Source organism: Sceloporus occidentalis, unplaced genomic scaffold (assembly GCF_023333645.1).
Source record: "Sceloporus occidentalis isolate IW3139 unplaced genomic scaffold, rSceOcc1.0.p SCAF_4, whole genome shotgun sequence".
In the NCBI taxonomy this organism is placed as follows: domain Eukaryota; kingdom Metazoa; phylum Chordata; class Lepidosauria; order Squamata; family Phrynosomatidae; genus Sceloporus; species Sceloporus occidentalis.
The window spans coordinates 5559341-5574317 of NW_028316984.1; the positions used below are offsets into that span (position 1 = coordinate 5559341).

Sequence of the window (14977 nt, forward strand, 5' to 3'; positions counted from 1 at the left end):
TACTGTCGCCCACTCTTTGCCTGCCCATGTGAGTTCACTCCCCTACCAGTGTCTTTTTCGCTAGTAGTGGCACCTGGGAAACTTGTGCAAGGCTTGGACATAGGGCATTGCTTCTGTGGCTTAGAGCGACACCATTTTGAGACAGACTGGAGCAATAAGTTGTGGGGGAGAAGTGGTGGCAAAAAAACTTTCAAATCTGGGACCCTGCTTAGGTTTTGTGAGCTTTGCTGTGACTTGGCTAGCAGGCTGGACTTACACTGCTGCTCCTGCTTTGTTTCATCATTCAGGCTGAGAGAAGGGTTAGCAGAAGAAACTGTTTTTTTGTGGGAGAGTGGACACTTGAAGCTGTGTGGGGTTAGCTTGATTCTTGGAAACTGTCTTGGAGCAGCTCCTGTAGTTAAAACCTTTCCCTTTTTGGCCCACACCAGTCTACAGTACAGAGCATGTGGCCTCTGTAAACCTCCAACACACACACAGTGGCTGTGTTTTTCTCTGTCCTGATGAAGGATTGAGAGTCCCTCCTCTGGGGAGAAGTTTCTCCCTTGCACCTGGTCACCCTGGGAGCAGCAACTGAGCAACTAGCTGAGCTGCAACCAAAAGGCCTCTTGTCCACAACGGCATTTGCTGAAATGCTGGCATAGGTGAGAAGCTTCTCAATCAGCTGCTCAGTTGCTGCTTCTAGGGTGACAGGGTGCAAAGGGAGCAAGCTCCAGGAAAAGAGATTCCACCTCAACATTAGGAGGAACTTCCTGAGAGTAAGGGCTGTTCGACAGTGGAACAAACTCCCTCGGAGTGTAGTGGAGTCTCCTTCTTTGGAGGTCTTTAAGCAGAGGCTGCATGGCCATCTGTCAATGGGGATGCTTTGTTTGAGATTTCCTGCATGGCTGAATGGGGTTGGACTGGATGGCCCTTGCGGACTCTTCCAACTCAACGATCCTATGACTGAGCAGCTAGTCAAACATGTAGCATTCCCTGGCAAGCCCCGGGGATGCGACCCCTCCCAGGATAGCAATGTTTACCAAGATTGAGGTGTGATAATCCTGCTGGCAGACCACAGGATTGTGACCCTCCTTCAGGGTGACAATGCCTTATCCTTATTAGATAAGCCCATGTTGATTCGGCTGAGCCAGTTTACATATCCTGTTTCCTTTGCTAATTGGAATTTTCCTAAATACACATTGGTCACTGACTTCGCAAATTGCCTTCCGATGAACAATGGGATAATGTAAGCCTGATACAACCCTGATGTCAATAAAAGGACTGGCCAAGACCTGGCCAGCTAAGTTTTGCACCCCCATTCCTGTCTCTGCGTCTCTTTGCCGCGACACAAACAGCAACCAAGAAGCCTCTCACCTGCGCTACAAGGCTGGGACAAAACTGAAACCACTTGGTTGCTGCTCAGCCAGCTGCTTTGTTGAAGCTCCAAAGGTGACTGGATGGAAAGGGAGCAGCAATCAAGGCCTGTTACAGACTGCCAAAATAAAGCTCCTTCGGGTCTCTTTGGAGGTATGCTATTTAAATGATGCATGGGTCCTAAGAGTCTGGAGGTCGCACCAAAGCCACACTCTATTCCTAAGCACCGGAGTGCAGCTTTTGGTGCAGCTTCTGGATTCTTAAGATGCATGCATCATTTAAACAGCATACCTCCAAAGAGACCCCAAGCAGCTTTATTTTGGCAGTCTATAACAGGCCCAAGACTGGTTGTTTTGAATTTGCAGTAGGAAAGGCAACGGTAAAGGTTTTCCCTTGACAAGATTGTCTAGTTGTGTCCAACTGTAGGGGGTGATGCTCCTCTGTGTTACTAAGCCAAGAGAGCAAGTATTGTCAGAGGTGATCCAGTGGCCATGTGGCCAGCATCACTACACCGAGAACAGTAGATCTGATATTAAAAACAATGCACTGGGGGGGCACTAGGCTTGCTGGTCAAAAAGAAAGGGGCGGTAGCCTGGAAAAGTTTATATTTAGATATTGTTAAGCTTGCTGTGATAAGTTTGGAAAGAGCAGAAAAACCAGATGCAGGAAAAGAAAGGGAGAGCCTCTAGCACTGTGCCTTTGGCTCCTATAGGCAGTGTGGCCAACAAGCCTCCAAGATACTACCCGGAAACCGGGGAATTCCCCAGAAATTGTTTTACCAAAATCCCCGGAATTCCCCAACATTACACGGAATATTCGGTCAAAACCCCCGGAATTCCCCAACATTTCCCAGAATATTCAATCAAAATCCCCGGAAAGTCCCCGTAATGTTAAAATGGAAATTGTTTTACCAAAATCCCCGGAATTCCCCAACATTACACGGAATATTCGGTCAAAACCCCCGGAATTCCCCAATATTTCCCAGAATATTCAGTCAAAATCCCCGGAAAGTCCCCGTAATGTTAAAATGGCGGCTCTTTTGCAAATAAACGTAAACATAACTGAATAAAAAAAAACAATTGTAACTTATTTCAACTCTCAAAATTACCATTAAAACCAACCAAATAATCTTTCAGTCCTTCTAATACTTTTAAGGTATTTCTTTTTGGCACGAAGGGGGGTCCGGGAAGCTTTGTGCCAAACAGAAACGTGATTGGCTGCAGCCGCACTGCAGAAATGAATCCAGTTTGAGACCGCTTTAACTGCCCTGGCTCAGTGCTAGGGAATCCTGGGAATTGTAGTTCTGTGAGAAAGAAAGCAATTGGCTGAGGCTGCTGAGTGTGAGGCTGGATTGGGGACGGTCTGGGCCTGGCCTCCTTCTGCTGCTGCTGCTGCCTGAGGGAGGTAGTTTAAGCCCTTCTCCTTCGGATGGAGGGGGCTACGATTCCCATTAGCTTCCTGGAAGCCCCGAATGGCCTTTTAGTACCCGGAAACCGGGGGATTCCCTGGAGATTGGAAACCTCCCGCGCGTGGCTCCGTCCCCAGTTCCCCGGTGTCCTCACCGCAGGGTCCCGAAAGGAGGCTCCCGGCAGCAGGGGCAGCCCTTGCACCGGCTGGGAGCTCATAGCGGGGCGTGAGAGGCCTCTCCGACTGCAGGAATGGGATCCTCCCCGGGTTCCTTAGTAACTGTCAACAGGACGGCGGCGCATGCGCCTTCCTCTCCCACTAAGCCCCGCCCCTGACGGCGAAGGGAGCCTGGCCCCGCCCCCCCGGATGACGTCAGTCACTATAAACCAATCCGGGCGCGCTTTCTTGCCCTGAGGCCTCCCGCGTCAAGAGACGTACAAAGGACACCGCTTCCCCCGCCCACCTCTTCTCTGATTGGCTGCCATGTCGGACGTGCCTTCAACCAGCCAATGGAGCGGCGCAGTGGGAGGAGCCTAGTCCAGGCCACGCCCCCTCGCTTTTGGCGGGAACAACCTCTCTCTCTCTCTCTGCCTTTTTTCGCGCCGAAGGAGAAGTTCCCGCGCGCCTCCGTCGGCCTTCTTCCCTCCCGCTGCTGCTGCTCCTGTGACGATGGCGGGCCCCGGGGCGGCGGCGGCGCTGCTGCTGGACGAGGCGGAGCTGCGAGAGGCTCAGCGGGACTACCTGGACTTCCTGGACGACGAGGTGGGCCGGGGCTCAGGAGGCAGGGAAAGGCCTGCTCCGAGGGATTGCCCAGAGAGGAAGCGGTTTCTACGGCGCTCGCCCACAGAAGGGGCCGGTGCGCGGGTGCATCTCCTTCAGGAAAGCCTTGGCTCCAGGGAGCCGGCTCCAATCCGCGCCGCTGCTAGTCTCTTAGGCAGCGACGCTAATAGAGGCCGCCTTGCCCTGGGATGCCTTCCGAGGTCGGAAGAGCTTGGGAGGCCCAGGGAGCCTCAAGGAAGACCCCTCTCCTTGCCTCCATCCCTCCCTCCCTGGGGTCGTTTAGGTCCGCCTTGCCGCCGGTTCACCATCCCCTTCGGCAGCAGCTGCACAGAGAGAGAGAGGCTGGATCGCCGCGCTCTCCTCTTTAACTGCTCCGGCTGCCTCCTCCTCCTGTTGCATTCTGGGATTTGTAGTTTGAGGAGGGGCGTTTAGAACTCTCAGCCAGAGAGCTCTCGGGCCTCACTGGACTACAAAACCCACAATGCAACGGGAGGCAGACAGAGCAGTCATAGCTGAATCATAGTGCTATAAGAGTGTAGTGTCATCATTCTTCAGCTGTGCTCTTAAGTGTAGGTTCCTTGGATGGCATTGGAACCTGCTCCAGCGAGTGACAGGCTTAGCTTCCTCTTTCTATGGCGACCCTAAGCCAGGGTTCATGTCTCTTTAAAGAGGGTTTGCCGTTTCCCATCCTCTGAGGCTGAGAGAGTGTGACTTGCTCAAGGCCACCCAAGCTTCTGCCTCTGAGGCTGAGAGAGTGTGACTTGCTCAAGGCCACCCAAACTTCTGCCTCTGAGGCTGAGAGAGTGTGACTTGCTCAAGGCCACCCAAACTTCTGCCTCTGAGGCTGAGAGAGTGTGACTTGCTCAAGGCCACCCAAACTTCTGCCTCTGAAGCTGAGAGAGTGTGACTTACTCAAGGCCACCCAAGCTTCTGCCTCTAGAAGCTCGCTATTCAAGACGTTTCCATCCGTCCTGGACTCCCTTCTCTTTCGGTATCCTTGTCCACAGAATTACAGCCCTATGTTTACAGAAACTGGCTTCCTCAAAGTCTAGAGTAGGGAATTATTATTATTAATTATTATTATTATTATTAATTAATATGTTATTAATTAGAGTAGGGAATTATAGAGTAGGGAAACCTAGGGTTTGCGAAGGGCCCAAATACCTAAAAGTCATCAGGTCCTGTGTGATCATGGGAGATGAGCAGCGTCAGCCCTGGCTAATACTTGGATGGGAGACTGCCAGTGAGTACTAGGCACTGTAGGCTATTGTGAGGGAGCTTTTATACACCTGTGCCTTTTATCTACAGAAGGACCCAGTCATTAACACCTGACATGCATTTACCTTATTTACATCCTTCTATGGAGCCCTGGTGGCGCAGTGGTTAAATGCCTGTACTGCAGCCATTCACTCAAAACCACAAGGTTGCGAGTTCAAGACCACCAAAAGGGCCCAAGCTCGACTCAGGCTTGCATCCTTCCGAGGAGGGAGCTAAAATGAGTCCCCAGATTGTTGGGGGCAAATTAGCTTACTTGCTGTTCACCGCTATGATCCTTGGAATAGCGGTATATAAATAAAACAAATTATTATTAAGTGTGTAAGGGTCAGGATCCTTAGCCTGGAGAAGAGAAGGTTAAGAGGTGATATGACAGCCCTGTTTAAATATTTGAAGGGATGTCATATTGAGAAGGGAGCAAGCTTGTTTTCTGCTGCTCCAGAGAATAGGACTCAGAGCAATGGATGCATACTCCAGGGAAAGAGATTCCACCTCAACATTAGGAAGAAGTTCCTGACAGTAAGGGCTGTTCGACAGTGGAACACATTCCTTCCTCGGAGTGTATTGGAGTCTCCTTCCTTGGAGGTCTTTAATCAGAGGCTGGATGGCCATCTTTTGGGATGCTTTGATTGTGATTTCCTGCATGGCAGAATGGGGTTGGACTGGATGGCTCTGCGGTCTCTTCCAACTCTGTAATTCTATGTCTCACAAACTTCTTGCTAGCTTATGGACGCCACTCAGACAGAGACATCTGTTATAAAAAATAAAAACACTAACTTTATTAAATAACATTAAGAAAGAAAATATCTTAAGTACAGCCTGTTACAGACTGCCAAAATAAAGCTGCTTGGGGTCTCTTTGGAGGTAGCGCCAAAGCCACACTCCATTCCTAAGCACCGGAGTGCAGCTTTGGTGCAGCTTCCGGATTCTTAGGATGCATGCTTCATTTAAACAGCATGCCTCCAAAGAGACCCAAAGCAGCTTTATTTTGGCAGTCTGTAACAGGCCTAGGTTTCTTAAAAAATAGTGCGGTTACATTAACATAACAATTGCAGGCTTTTAATTCTCATGTGCAGATTTCTAAGTGCTGTTCTTTCCTTTGAAAGATTGCCGAAAGCTGTAAAAACTTTGCTTTAGTTATTTATGTTTCTATTAATAGAAATAATATTTCGAGGACAGGATTAGTGTTAATGATAGGTAGCCGATGGAGGGAGAGTTCCTTGTGTTGAGAGCTCTGAAAGGTCACTTGCCTCACCACAGGTTTTCCCCAGTTTGCATCATCTATCAAAACATATGTACACACGTTCACATTAAATGGTCTACCAAGACCCCTAATCAGCAGTTGTCAGCAGTACACACAGGGGGAATGTTTAAGACTTAGCTGCTGAAAAGATTGCATGCCGTTAATAAAAAGTATGTTAAAGATGTTAATTTGCTTCCCAAAGAAATTCCTTTCAGACAGTGAGCACAATAATAATAGGATTTATTTATATGCCGCCCAATCACTGGGAATCCGGGCGGCTTACAACAGAGGGGATAATAGACGGTTCCCTGCCCTCAGGCTTACAATCTAAAAAGACACGACACAAAAGGAGAAGGGAATGGTGGTGGTGGGGGGGGGGGGCTGGACCAAGGCAGATGGACTGGAGGGAGGGCTCTTCTTCTTCAGGCTAGTCCTGGTAGAGCTGGGCCTGCCTGGTCAACTCCCTCGCAGGCAGGAAGATGACAGTTATGGAGGAAGGAGATACCTCAGTAATGCTTCCTTTGTTGCAGGAGGATCAGGGAATTTACCAAAGTAAAGTCCGAAACATGATCAGTGACAGTCATTACCGTCTGATTGTGAATATCAATGATCTCCGAAGGAAGAATGAAAAAAGAGCCAGACGGTAAGTCTTTTGAATGGGGTAGCTTGCATGGTTTTTTTAGCGTTGTATTTCTTACAATTGTACTATGCTTCCTTGCACCTTTACTAATAGGAGCTTGGTCTGACTTGCATATTTTTCCCCCCAGGCTGTGTCTTCTCCAGAAGTTTTCAGGGCAGTTGTAACCTATGTGATTAAAAGGGTCTATGCATCCCCTTTTCTCCAGATGTTTTGAACTGTTATTAACTGCTACCCATACAAAAGGCAGTAAGATACTCTTGAACATACAACTACAGTACTACAATTGTATGTAGTACAACTGTTGTATATGAACATACAGCTATAACTATTGTAGAGATAAATACAGCCCTGTATGTAATACACAATAGTGGAAATGTAATGTTCCAAGACACAGAAGATTAAGTTGTACACATCACCTATAGCTAGAAACATGCAGAGAGCTGCATGCTGTCATCTAAAGAGCTGTATGTATGGATTATGAGCTCTATGGTAAATGGATTTCTGTTACTCAGGAAAGTTACCCTCTTAAAGAAACTCGTTAAAGGGGCAAATTCAATAGTCTTAGAAAAGATGGAGGTGGGGGGGGGGGGAGAATTAATCCCAAACATTTTCTGCATAATACTTAAAAGGCAGCAATATAGATCTAAACTGGGAGAGCTGCTTGATCATTTGTGTCATAAGATATATTTTGCTCATAACATTTCTTGATTTAAAAAATAAAATTAAAATCATTATGTTTCTGTGAATTCCTGGGTATCTGGGCTACCAGAGGAGAATCCCCAGCTCACTATTTGTAATTTGGTAAAGGTGTTCAGCAATGCTCTAATGTTGAGCAGAAGCTGGTGCAACTTTTTTTTACAAACAAGGATGTAAGTTTGCGAGATAGGAGACGAGGGAAAAAGTAAAAAGTATCCTCCAAGAAGATTAGTATATTCCTAAACTAGCAATTGTTAATGTCTTAATAGAGGCTGACACAACAATATTTTCCCCCTTCTGTGTAGTCCTGACTGTCTTACTCATCTTTCTTTTAGTCTGCTGAACAGTGCCTTTGAGGAGATGGTGGCATTCCAGCGAGCCCTAAAAGACTTTGTTGCTTCTATTGATGCAACGTATTCAAAGCAGTATGAAGATTTTTATATTGGACTTGAGGGCAGCTTTGGTTCCAAGCATGTGACGCCCCGGACGTTGACATCCCATTTTCTCAGCTGCATTGTCTGTGTGGAGGGTATTGTTACAAAATGTGAGTGGAAAGCGCCCAGTGATACTGAAAAAGTGTAAATATTATGGGTAGTGGGACAAATGGTTGTCTTATAAAGTAGTTCATTCTGACAATATCTCAGTAGGCTTTATCCTCCAACTTCTGATTCTCATGGATAGGTCTTATCTCTGCTAAAAATATGTATAATAAATATAAAAAGGCTAAGAGAGGGATGAATCTGGCAGTACCTTTAAGACTGATTTGTTTAGCATGATTTCATAGATTTCAACCCACATCTTCAGCAAAGTATTTTCTCCAAAGTGTTTTATGTTCTACACTTTTCCTAATATTGGTGATGAAGAGAAGACAGAGGCTTTGTTTTAACAGGGAAGGTTGAGCATTTAGAAGTCTGGATAAGAATGTCCACCAGATAATAATTATTATTAATAATAATAATAATAATAATAATATTTATTTATATCCCACCCCTCTACAAAATGCAATCAGGGCGGCTTACATAGATTAAAAAATATACAATCCAAAGCCCTCAACTCCCCCCCCCCCCCCCTTAAAATACTATTAAACATTGTAAGAATTAAAACATACTTAAAAATTAATACAATAGACTGACTGAAGTGAGGTTGGAGTTCAGCAGTTAGATTTCTTCTAGTGGCCAGGAAACTGTTCAGGAAAGGCCTTCTGGAAGAGATCCATCTTTGTACATGTTTAAAAGCTTTTTAGGGTGGTAATATGACAAATCTTATCTGGCAGGCCGTTCCACAATCTGGGGGCGATAGCGGAGAAAGTCCTCTGGGAGGTCATAGACAGCTTTGTTTTATAAGGCTGTAACAAATTCCTCCCCAAGGATCTAAGTGTGCGGGAAGATTATATGAAAGGAGGCGGTCCCCAAGATAGGTTGGATCCAAGCCATTTCAGGTTTTAAAGGTAATAACCAACACCTTGTACTGGGCCTGGAAGCTAATAGGCAGCCAGTGGAGTGATCTTAAGTTTGGTGTTATATGGTCTCTTATGGAGGTACCAGAGACCAGTCTGGCTGCCATGTTCTGAACTAATTGAAGTTTCCGGACCAAGCACAAGGGTAGCCCCATGTAGAGTGCATTGCAGAAATCAAGGTGTGAGGTTACCAGTGCATGTACTACAGTCTCAAGGTCCCTGGCTTCCGGGAAAGGGTGCAGTTAGCGGATCAGCCAAAGCTGATAACAGGCACTCCTGACTGTAGCATTCACCTGATTTGTCATGTGAAGCAACAGATCTAGGAGCACCCCCAGACTGCGTACATAGTACTTTGAGGATACTGTGACCCCTTCCAGGACTGGAGGTTGCATCCTGATACCTGGGTTCGGAGCCGATACCATAAGTAGCCACATTTTGTCTGGATTCAGCTTCAATATGTTTTCCCTCATCCAATCCGTTACTGCCTTAAGACAGTCATTGAGAGGAGAGACGCTGTCTGAAGGCAAAGGTGATGACCGAGACATGGAGAAATATACCTGGGTGTCCTCAGCATACTGATAACACCCCGCCCCATGCTCCGGATGATCTCTTAATATGAGAATAGGAGAGTCAGCATGGTATAGTGGTTTGAGTGCTGGACTATGACTCTGGAGACCAGGGTTCCATTCCCTGTTTGGACATGAAACCCACTGGGTGACCTTGGGCAAGTCACATGCTCTCAGTCTTAGGGGAAGGCAAACCTCACCTTAACAAATCTTGCCCCATGATAGGGACACCATAAGTCAGAAATGACTTGAAGGCACATAACACAATGTGAGAATGCTATACTCTGAAATGGAACTTGGTGATTTTTCCCATTAGCATCTGGGGTGAACACTGTTTCCACTGACATTTACATTTGAGGTTTAGGGGCCAACATTATGGATTTCAATATGATCCGCGGATAAGTCGAGGGTGCAGTAACTGTCCCTCTGCTCCACTTGCCTCTTGGTGCTCCTTTGAGTGGCTGCTGCCCCTGAGCCATCCCTGCTGCTCTGCTTGCCTTTTGGTGCTCTGTGAGGGCAAGCTCCAAAGAGCCATCTCTCCTGCCATCCCCAATGCTCCCTCTCTCCCATGCTTCTACCTTGGGGCTCTAACTCAAAGGGTTGCTCAGGCTCCTTTCCCCCCTCCATTTCACTTTGGACTCCAGTGAGTGTTAGGTTTCTGCCCCTTTAAGAACAGAGCAGCTAAACCAGCAGTTCCCAAACTTTGATCCTCCAGGTTTTTGGACTTCAACTCCCAGAAGGCTCAGCCCTTTTAGCTAATGGCCTGGGATTCTAGGAGCTGAAGTCTGAAACCTCTGGAAGGGCAGTTTGGGAACCACTGAAATCAGGCAAGCTGGCTTCTCCAAGCCATAGCTATGGCCAGTGTTAGGTTTTTCCCCCTTTAAAAAGTGAGGAAATTAACAGCCCTCTCTTCCTTTTGTCCAGGGAGACTTGCCCTTCCCTCCCTGCCTCTGTCCCCATGCCACTCTGCTGCAACTGTGGAGCCATCCCTACTTCTTTCCTTCCTTCCCTCGCTTGTTCCTTGTCCCTTTTCTTCTCCCTTCGGACTCTGCAGGACAAGGAGCCAGGGGTAGGGATTAGTTTCTTCCCCTTTGAAAAGATGAGGAGAGCTCTCTTCCCCCTTTCGCTGAGAAAGCCTCGTTTGCATGCTAGCTGCTCAAGCAGTAGCTGGGAGATTTCACCAGAGACCTTCTTTCCAGCTCCTTTTCCTTTTCCTGAGTGGCTCCAGTGAGTAAGTGTTTCTGCTCTTTTAAAGGCCCTCTCCTTTCCTGAAGAAGCCGATCTGGTGAAATCTCCATGCATGCAAGCCAGCCTCTCTCAGGGAAAGGCAGCTCATGTTTGGAAAGGGGAAGAAACTATTCCCTAATCCTGGCTGAACGGAAGGGAGAGGAAAAGGGACAGAGAGCGACGTCTCTTTTTAAGGAGAAAAGCAGGGAAGCGTGAAGCTCTGTCCCTGGAGAGACAAGGAGACTGGTGGGAGACCGAGGGAGGGAGGGAAGGCAGTGTTTCTTTTAAGGGCAGTCTCCCTGGACTAAAGGACATGCCACTTGACCCCCCGCTCCCTGGAAAGAGCCACAGCCGCCATTTTTCTGAGCCACATTACCGCATAGACCCGTGTATTCGTCGGCCCAGGATTTTGGGATCCATTTTTTGGCATAAATTTTTCGACTTATAGACGAGTATATACGGTATCCAAAATTCAAGACCATTTCTTTCTCATCCCAACACAGGCTCTCTGATACGTCCCAAGATAGTCCGCAGTGTACACTACTGCCCTGCTACGAAGAAGACTATTGAGCGTCGGTATACAGACATGACATCTCTGGAAGCTTTCCCTTCCACTGCTGTTTATCCCACTAAGGTAAGCTAAGTTGATTTAGTGTCCTTGAAGAATTTGTTTGGACAAAAAAGGATATTCTTCAAAGTCAGAGCAATTGTGCAATTGGCCCTCTGTATCCACAGATTCTGCATCCATGGATTCAACTATCCATGCCTTGAAAATATTACACCCCCCCTCAAAAAAATCCAAAAAGCAAACCTTGATTTTACCAGATTAAATAAAGGACATAATTTTACTAACAATTACAGATTTTGATATACAAGGGGGAATCCTGAAACCAAAACTCAGTGGATGCCAAGCATTCACTGTATTCAGTTGTTCTTAACTGAGTTATGTTTTCACTATTTTCTTGCCTCTGTACCTCATTTTTTGTAGTTTTCTATGAGTTTGAAGAAGTTGGGGAGCGTCCCCAAACCTGCATCCCCCCCAAACTGAAGTTGATGTTTAGTGCAGTTTTGATCTGAGTGGCTTTATGCTGGTATTTCTAGTGAGAAAAGACCAATTCTTTTCTTTCTAAGATAAATTTCCATATTCCCTGATGTAAATTCTGTGCATTCATAATTCAAAAGCCATGTATCCCAGAGCCCAAGTAAAAAAAAATCTGTAAAGCACACTGGTGTTTCTAGTACAGTGAAAATTGGAGTTGTATTATGCCCCTGTGGGAAGAGAAATTGGGGAAATTAGCAGTAATAAACTTTAGAGATTAGGGGGGAAATATGGCGAAGGCTGGAAAACAGGACTAGACAGTGAGAGAAAGTAAGGCATGGTAAATAGGTGTATAGGAAATAAGATAAATTTCAGTGGTAATTTGCAATGTCATAAAGGATTATGAAATTAAAATGGTAGTGGATTTCTGGATTAGTAAACAATTAACATTTATTCCATTATATAGAAGGAAGTACAAATATTCTATCAATAACCCAACTTTATTTATTTATTTATTTATTTATTTATTTATTTATTTATGGTCCGACTGGTCGCCGGAAAATCCAATTTCGACCATATCACATCTATTTTAAAATCACTACGTTGGCTGCCTATCAGCTTCCGGGCACAGTACAAGGTGTTGGTTATCACCTATAAAGCCCTACATGGCCTGGGTCCAGTCTACTTGAAGGAACGCCTCCTCCCATACAATCCTTCCCGTACACTCCGATCCTCTGGGAAAAACCTCTTACAATCTAGAAAGACCAGACTGGCGGTGACTTCCGGGAGGTCCTTCTCTGTCACTGCTCCAAAAACTTGGAATGACCTGCCGGAAGAGATTTGCCAATTATCCTCACTCGAGGCTTTTAAAAAGGTGACAAAAACCTTTCTCTTCTGGCAGGCCTTCCCTGATTGATGTCCAGAACCACTTGAATCCCCCTCTTTTTATTATTTTATTATTTGTGTTTTTTTTAAAAAAAATTTAATCTATTGTTAGGTACTTTTTAACCATGTTTTACTGTTTAATTTTATAGATGGGAGGGAGGGTTGGGCCGGGGTCTTGTGGGGTTTGTTGTTTTTATTGTTGTATATTGTATTAACTCCGCGGTTACCCGCCTCGATCCTCAAAGCGGAAGAGGCGGGATATAAATAAATATTTATTATTATTATTATTATTATTATTATTATTATTATTTATACCCCGCCCTTGAGCCCTAATGGCTATCAGAACAGCTTACAATTATTATTTTTAATTAGACAGTTCCCTGCCCTCAGACTTAGAATCTAAAAGACACGGCACAAAAGGAGAAGGGAATGGTGGTGGGAAAGGGGATGAGGTCCAGTGGTTCTTCCCTCCCTCTGAGGCCTGGACCAAGGCAGATTGCCTGGAGGGAGGGCTCTTCTTCTTCAGGCTAGCCCTGATGGAGCTGGGCCTGCCTGGTCAACTCCCTCGCAGGCCAGAGGATGAGAGTTATGGAGGGAGGAGTCTCTTCTTCCAGGCTAGCCCTGATGGAGCTGGGCCTGCCTGGTCACTCCCTCTCAGGCTGGAAGATGACAGTTATTGATTGATTGAACATTGATAGGAGTAGGAATTGATTTTGTTTATAAATTTGTATGTCTCTTTGCTTGTGTGTTCTATATATGTATGTACTTATACATACTTTTATATATTTCTTATATCATTTTACTGTATAGCAGAGAAAAATTAAGTCAAGTACTAAAAAGAAAGGAATTTTGAAAGATGGTTCTAGTATGATGACAAGAAAGTATTAGTAAGTGGGAAAAGGGAGTAAATGCATGTAGATTATAGATTTAAAGGAGGGTTGTACTAGGAAAGAGGATAGGCAAGAGATAAAGAGAAGTAAATAGAAGATGGAAGTTTGAAAGAGAAAGGAAATAACTGGAGAAATGGCAAGATGAATTAAGTAAGAGAAGAAAAGTTTTAGGAGAGATAGAAGGTACATAGACCTGTAGTGATTAGAAAAAAAGATATGTCAGTATGAATGTGTATGCAGTGGTATGTATATAGTGTTTTAAATTAATTATACACGTGACCTGTAGTAATTAGAAAATAGATATATGCTAGTATGAACGTGTATGTAATAGTATGTATGAATTGTGTATGTGTTTGGTTTTTAAAATCTCTAATAACATTTTTTACAAGCACCTTGCTGTTTCTAAGTTTTCAAATCTCTCCCTAAATAACGTAAGATGACATTTAAAAAAATGTTTCCTGTCTAGGATGAAGAAAATAATCCTCTTGAGACAGAATTTGGCCTGTCTACCTACAAGGATCATCAGACCATCACAATCCAAGAGATGCCAGAAAAGGCACCAGCTGGACAGCTCCCTCGTTCAGTAGACATAATTTTAGATGATGACTTGGTGGATGTAGTTAAGCCGGGGGACAGAATTCAGGTCATTGGGACATTTCGATGTCTACCTGGAAAGAAAGGTGGTTACACTTCAGGGACATTTAGGTAATCTGTGCAGTATGCAGAACTTACATTTGGCTTGATACTATAATTTTCAGTTGCTCAATAAGACTCATGACAGTAATTTATTGCTGGCTCAGAGCCTAAATGTTGTGAACTTTGAAAATCTGGTCTGCTTCTAGTGAAGCTCCTGTACAGTGCATGCCTCTCATTGCTATCCAGTAAGAAACCAGTTTTACAAAATGAGGAGATGAAGATGATCATGATGATTTTCTTCTTTTTCCCAATATTGTTTTTGGCCTGAAAGTTTCTAGAAGGCCTGAATCTTGGTAGAGAAGAAGATGTACTGGCTTCAGTAAGCAGGAAGATATTCTTGCCATAACAGAGGACAACAATTGTACATATGAAGACGTATAGCTGAGTCAGGCAGATTACGAGAACATTAATCCTAGCACAACTGGAACAATAAAAATACAGATTTTAAATTGAGAGGCCCAGGCTAAAGTATTTGAGTTGTTTAGAAGGATCTGGGTGAATAAAATGATTTTTCCTGCAAATCTGAAAACACCATGAAAACAGGTGAACTTCTGTGAGAGAGGTGTTTCTAATTGGAGTGCCCCCTCTCTCTAGAGATATCTATTTCTTCTTTTTGGGAGGGCACTCATCAAGGGCACTCATCCAAGGCTACCCTTGTGCCTAGTCCGGAAACTCCCAACTAGTACAAAACATGGCAGCCAGGCTGGTCACCACAAAATCTAGGAGTGACAGGAGAACACCTATCCTAAAATCACTTCACTGTCTGCATATTAGTTTCCGGACACAGTAAAGGATGTTGGTTATTATCTTTAAAGCCCTACATG

At 45.1% G+C, this 14977-nt stretch overlaps 2 protein-coding genes across 4 annotated transcripts in view; one reads left to right on the plus strand and one right to left on the minus strand.

Annotated features, from left to right (window-relative positions):
• The window catches only part of LOC149313459 (EF-hand domain-containing protein 1-like), a 32397-nt gene extending 29326 nt beyond the window's left edge, over nt 1-3071 (minus strand). For all 3 annotated transcript variants that reach the window (XM_089519133.1, XM_089519134.1, XM_089519132.1), the window contains exon 1: nt 2916-3071. In XM_089519133.1, the coding sequence (XP_089375259.1) occupies nt 2916-2978 (63 nt within the window). In that variant the 5' untranslated portion in view covers nt 2979-3071. The remainder of the gene's footprint in view (nt 1-2915) is intronic.
• A 255-nt stretch (nt 3072-3326) lies between these two features.
• LOC149313460 (DNA replication licensing factor MCM3-like) overlaps nt 3327-14977 on the plus strand; it is a 46718-nt gene continuing 35067 nt past the window's right edge. The window contains exons 1-5 of the mRNA XM_089519135.1: nt 3327-3522; nt 6589-6701; nt 7730-7938; nt 11147-11277; nt 13924-14162. Of these exons, the coding sequence (XP_089375261.1) occupies nt 3430-3522; nt 6589-6701; nt 7730-7938; nt 11147-11277; nt 13924-14162 (785 nt within the window). The 5' untranslated portion in view covers nt 3327-3429. The remainder of the gene's footprint in view (nt 3523-6588; nt 6702-7729; nt 7939-11146; nt 11278-13923; nt 14163-14977) is intronic.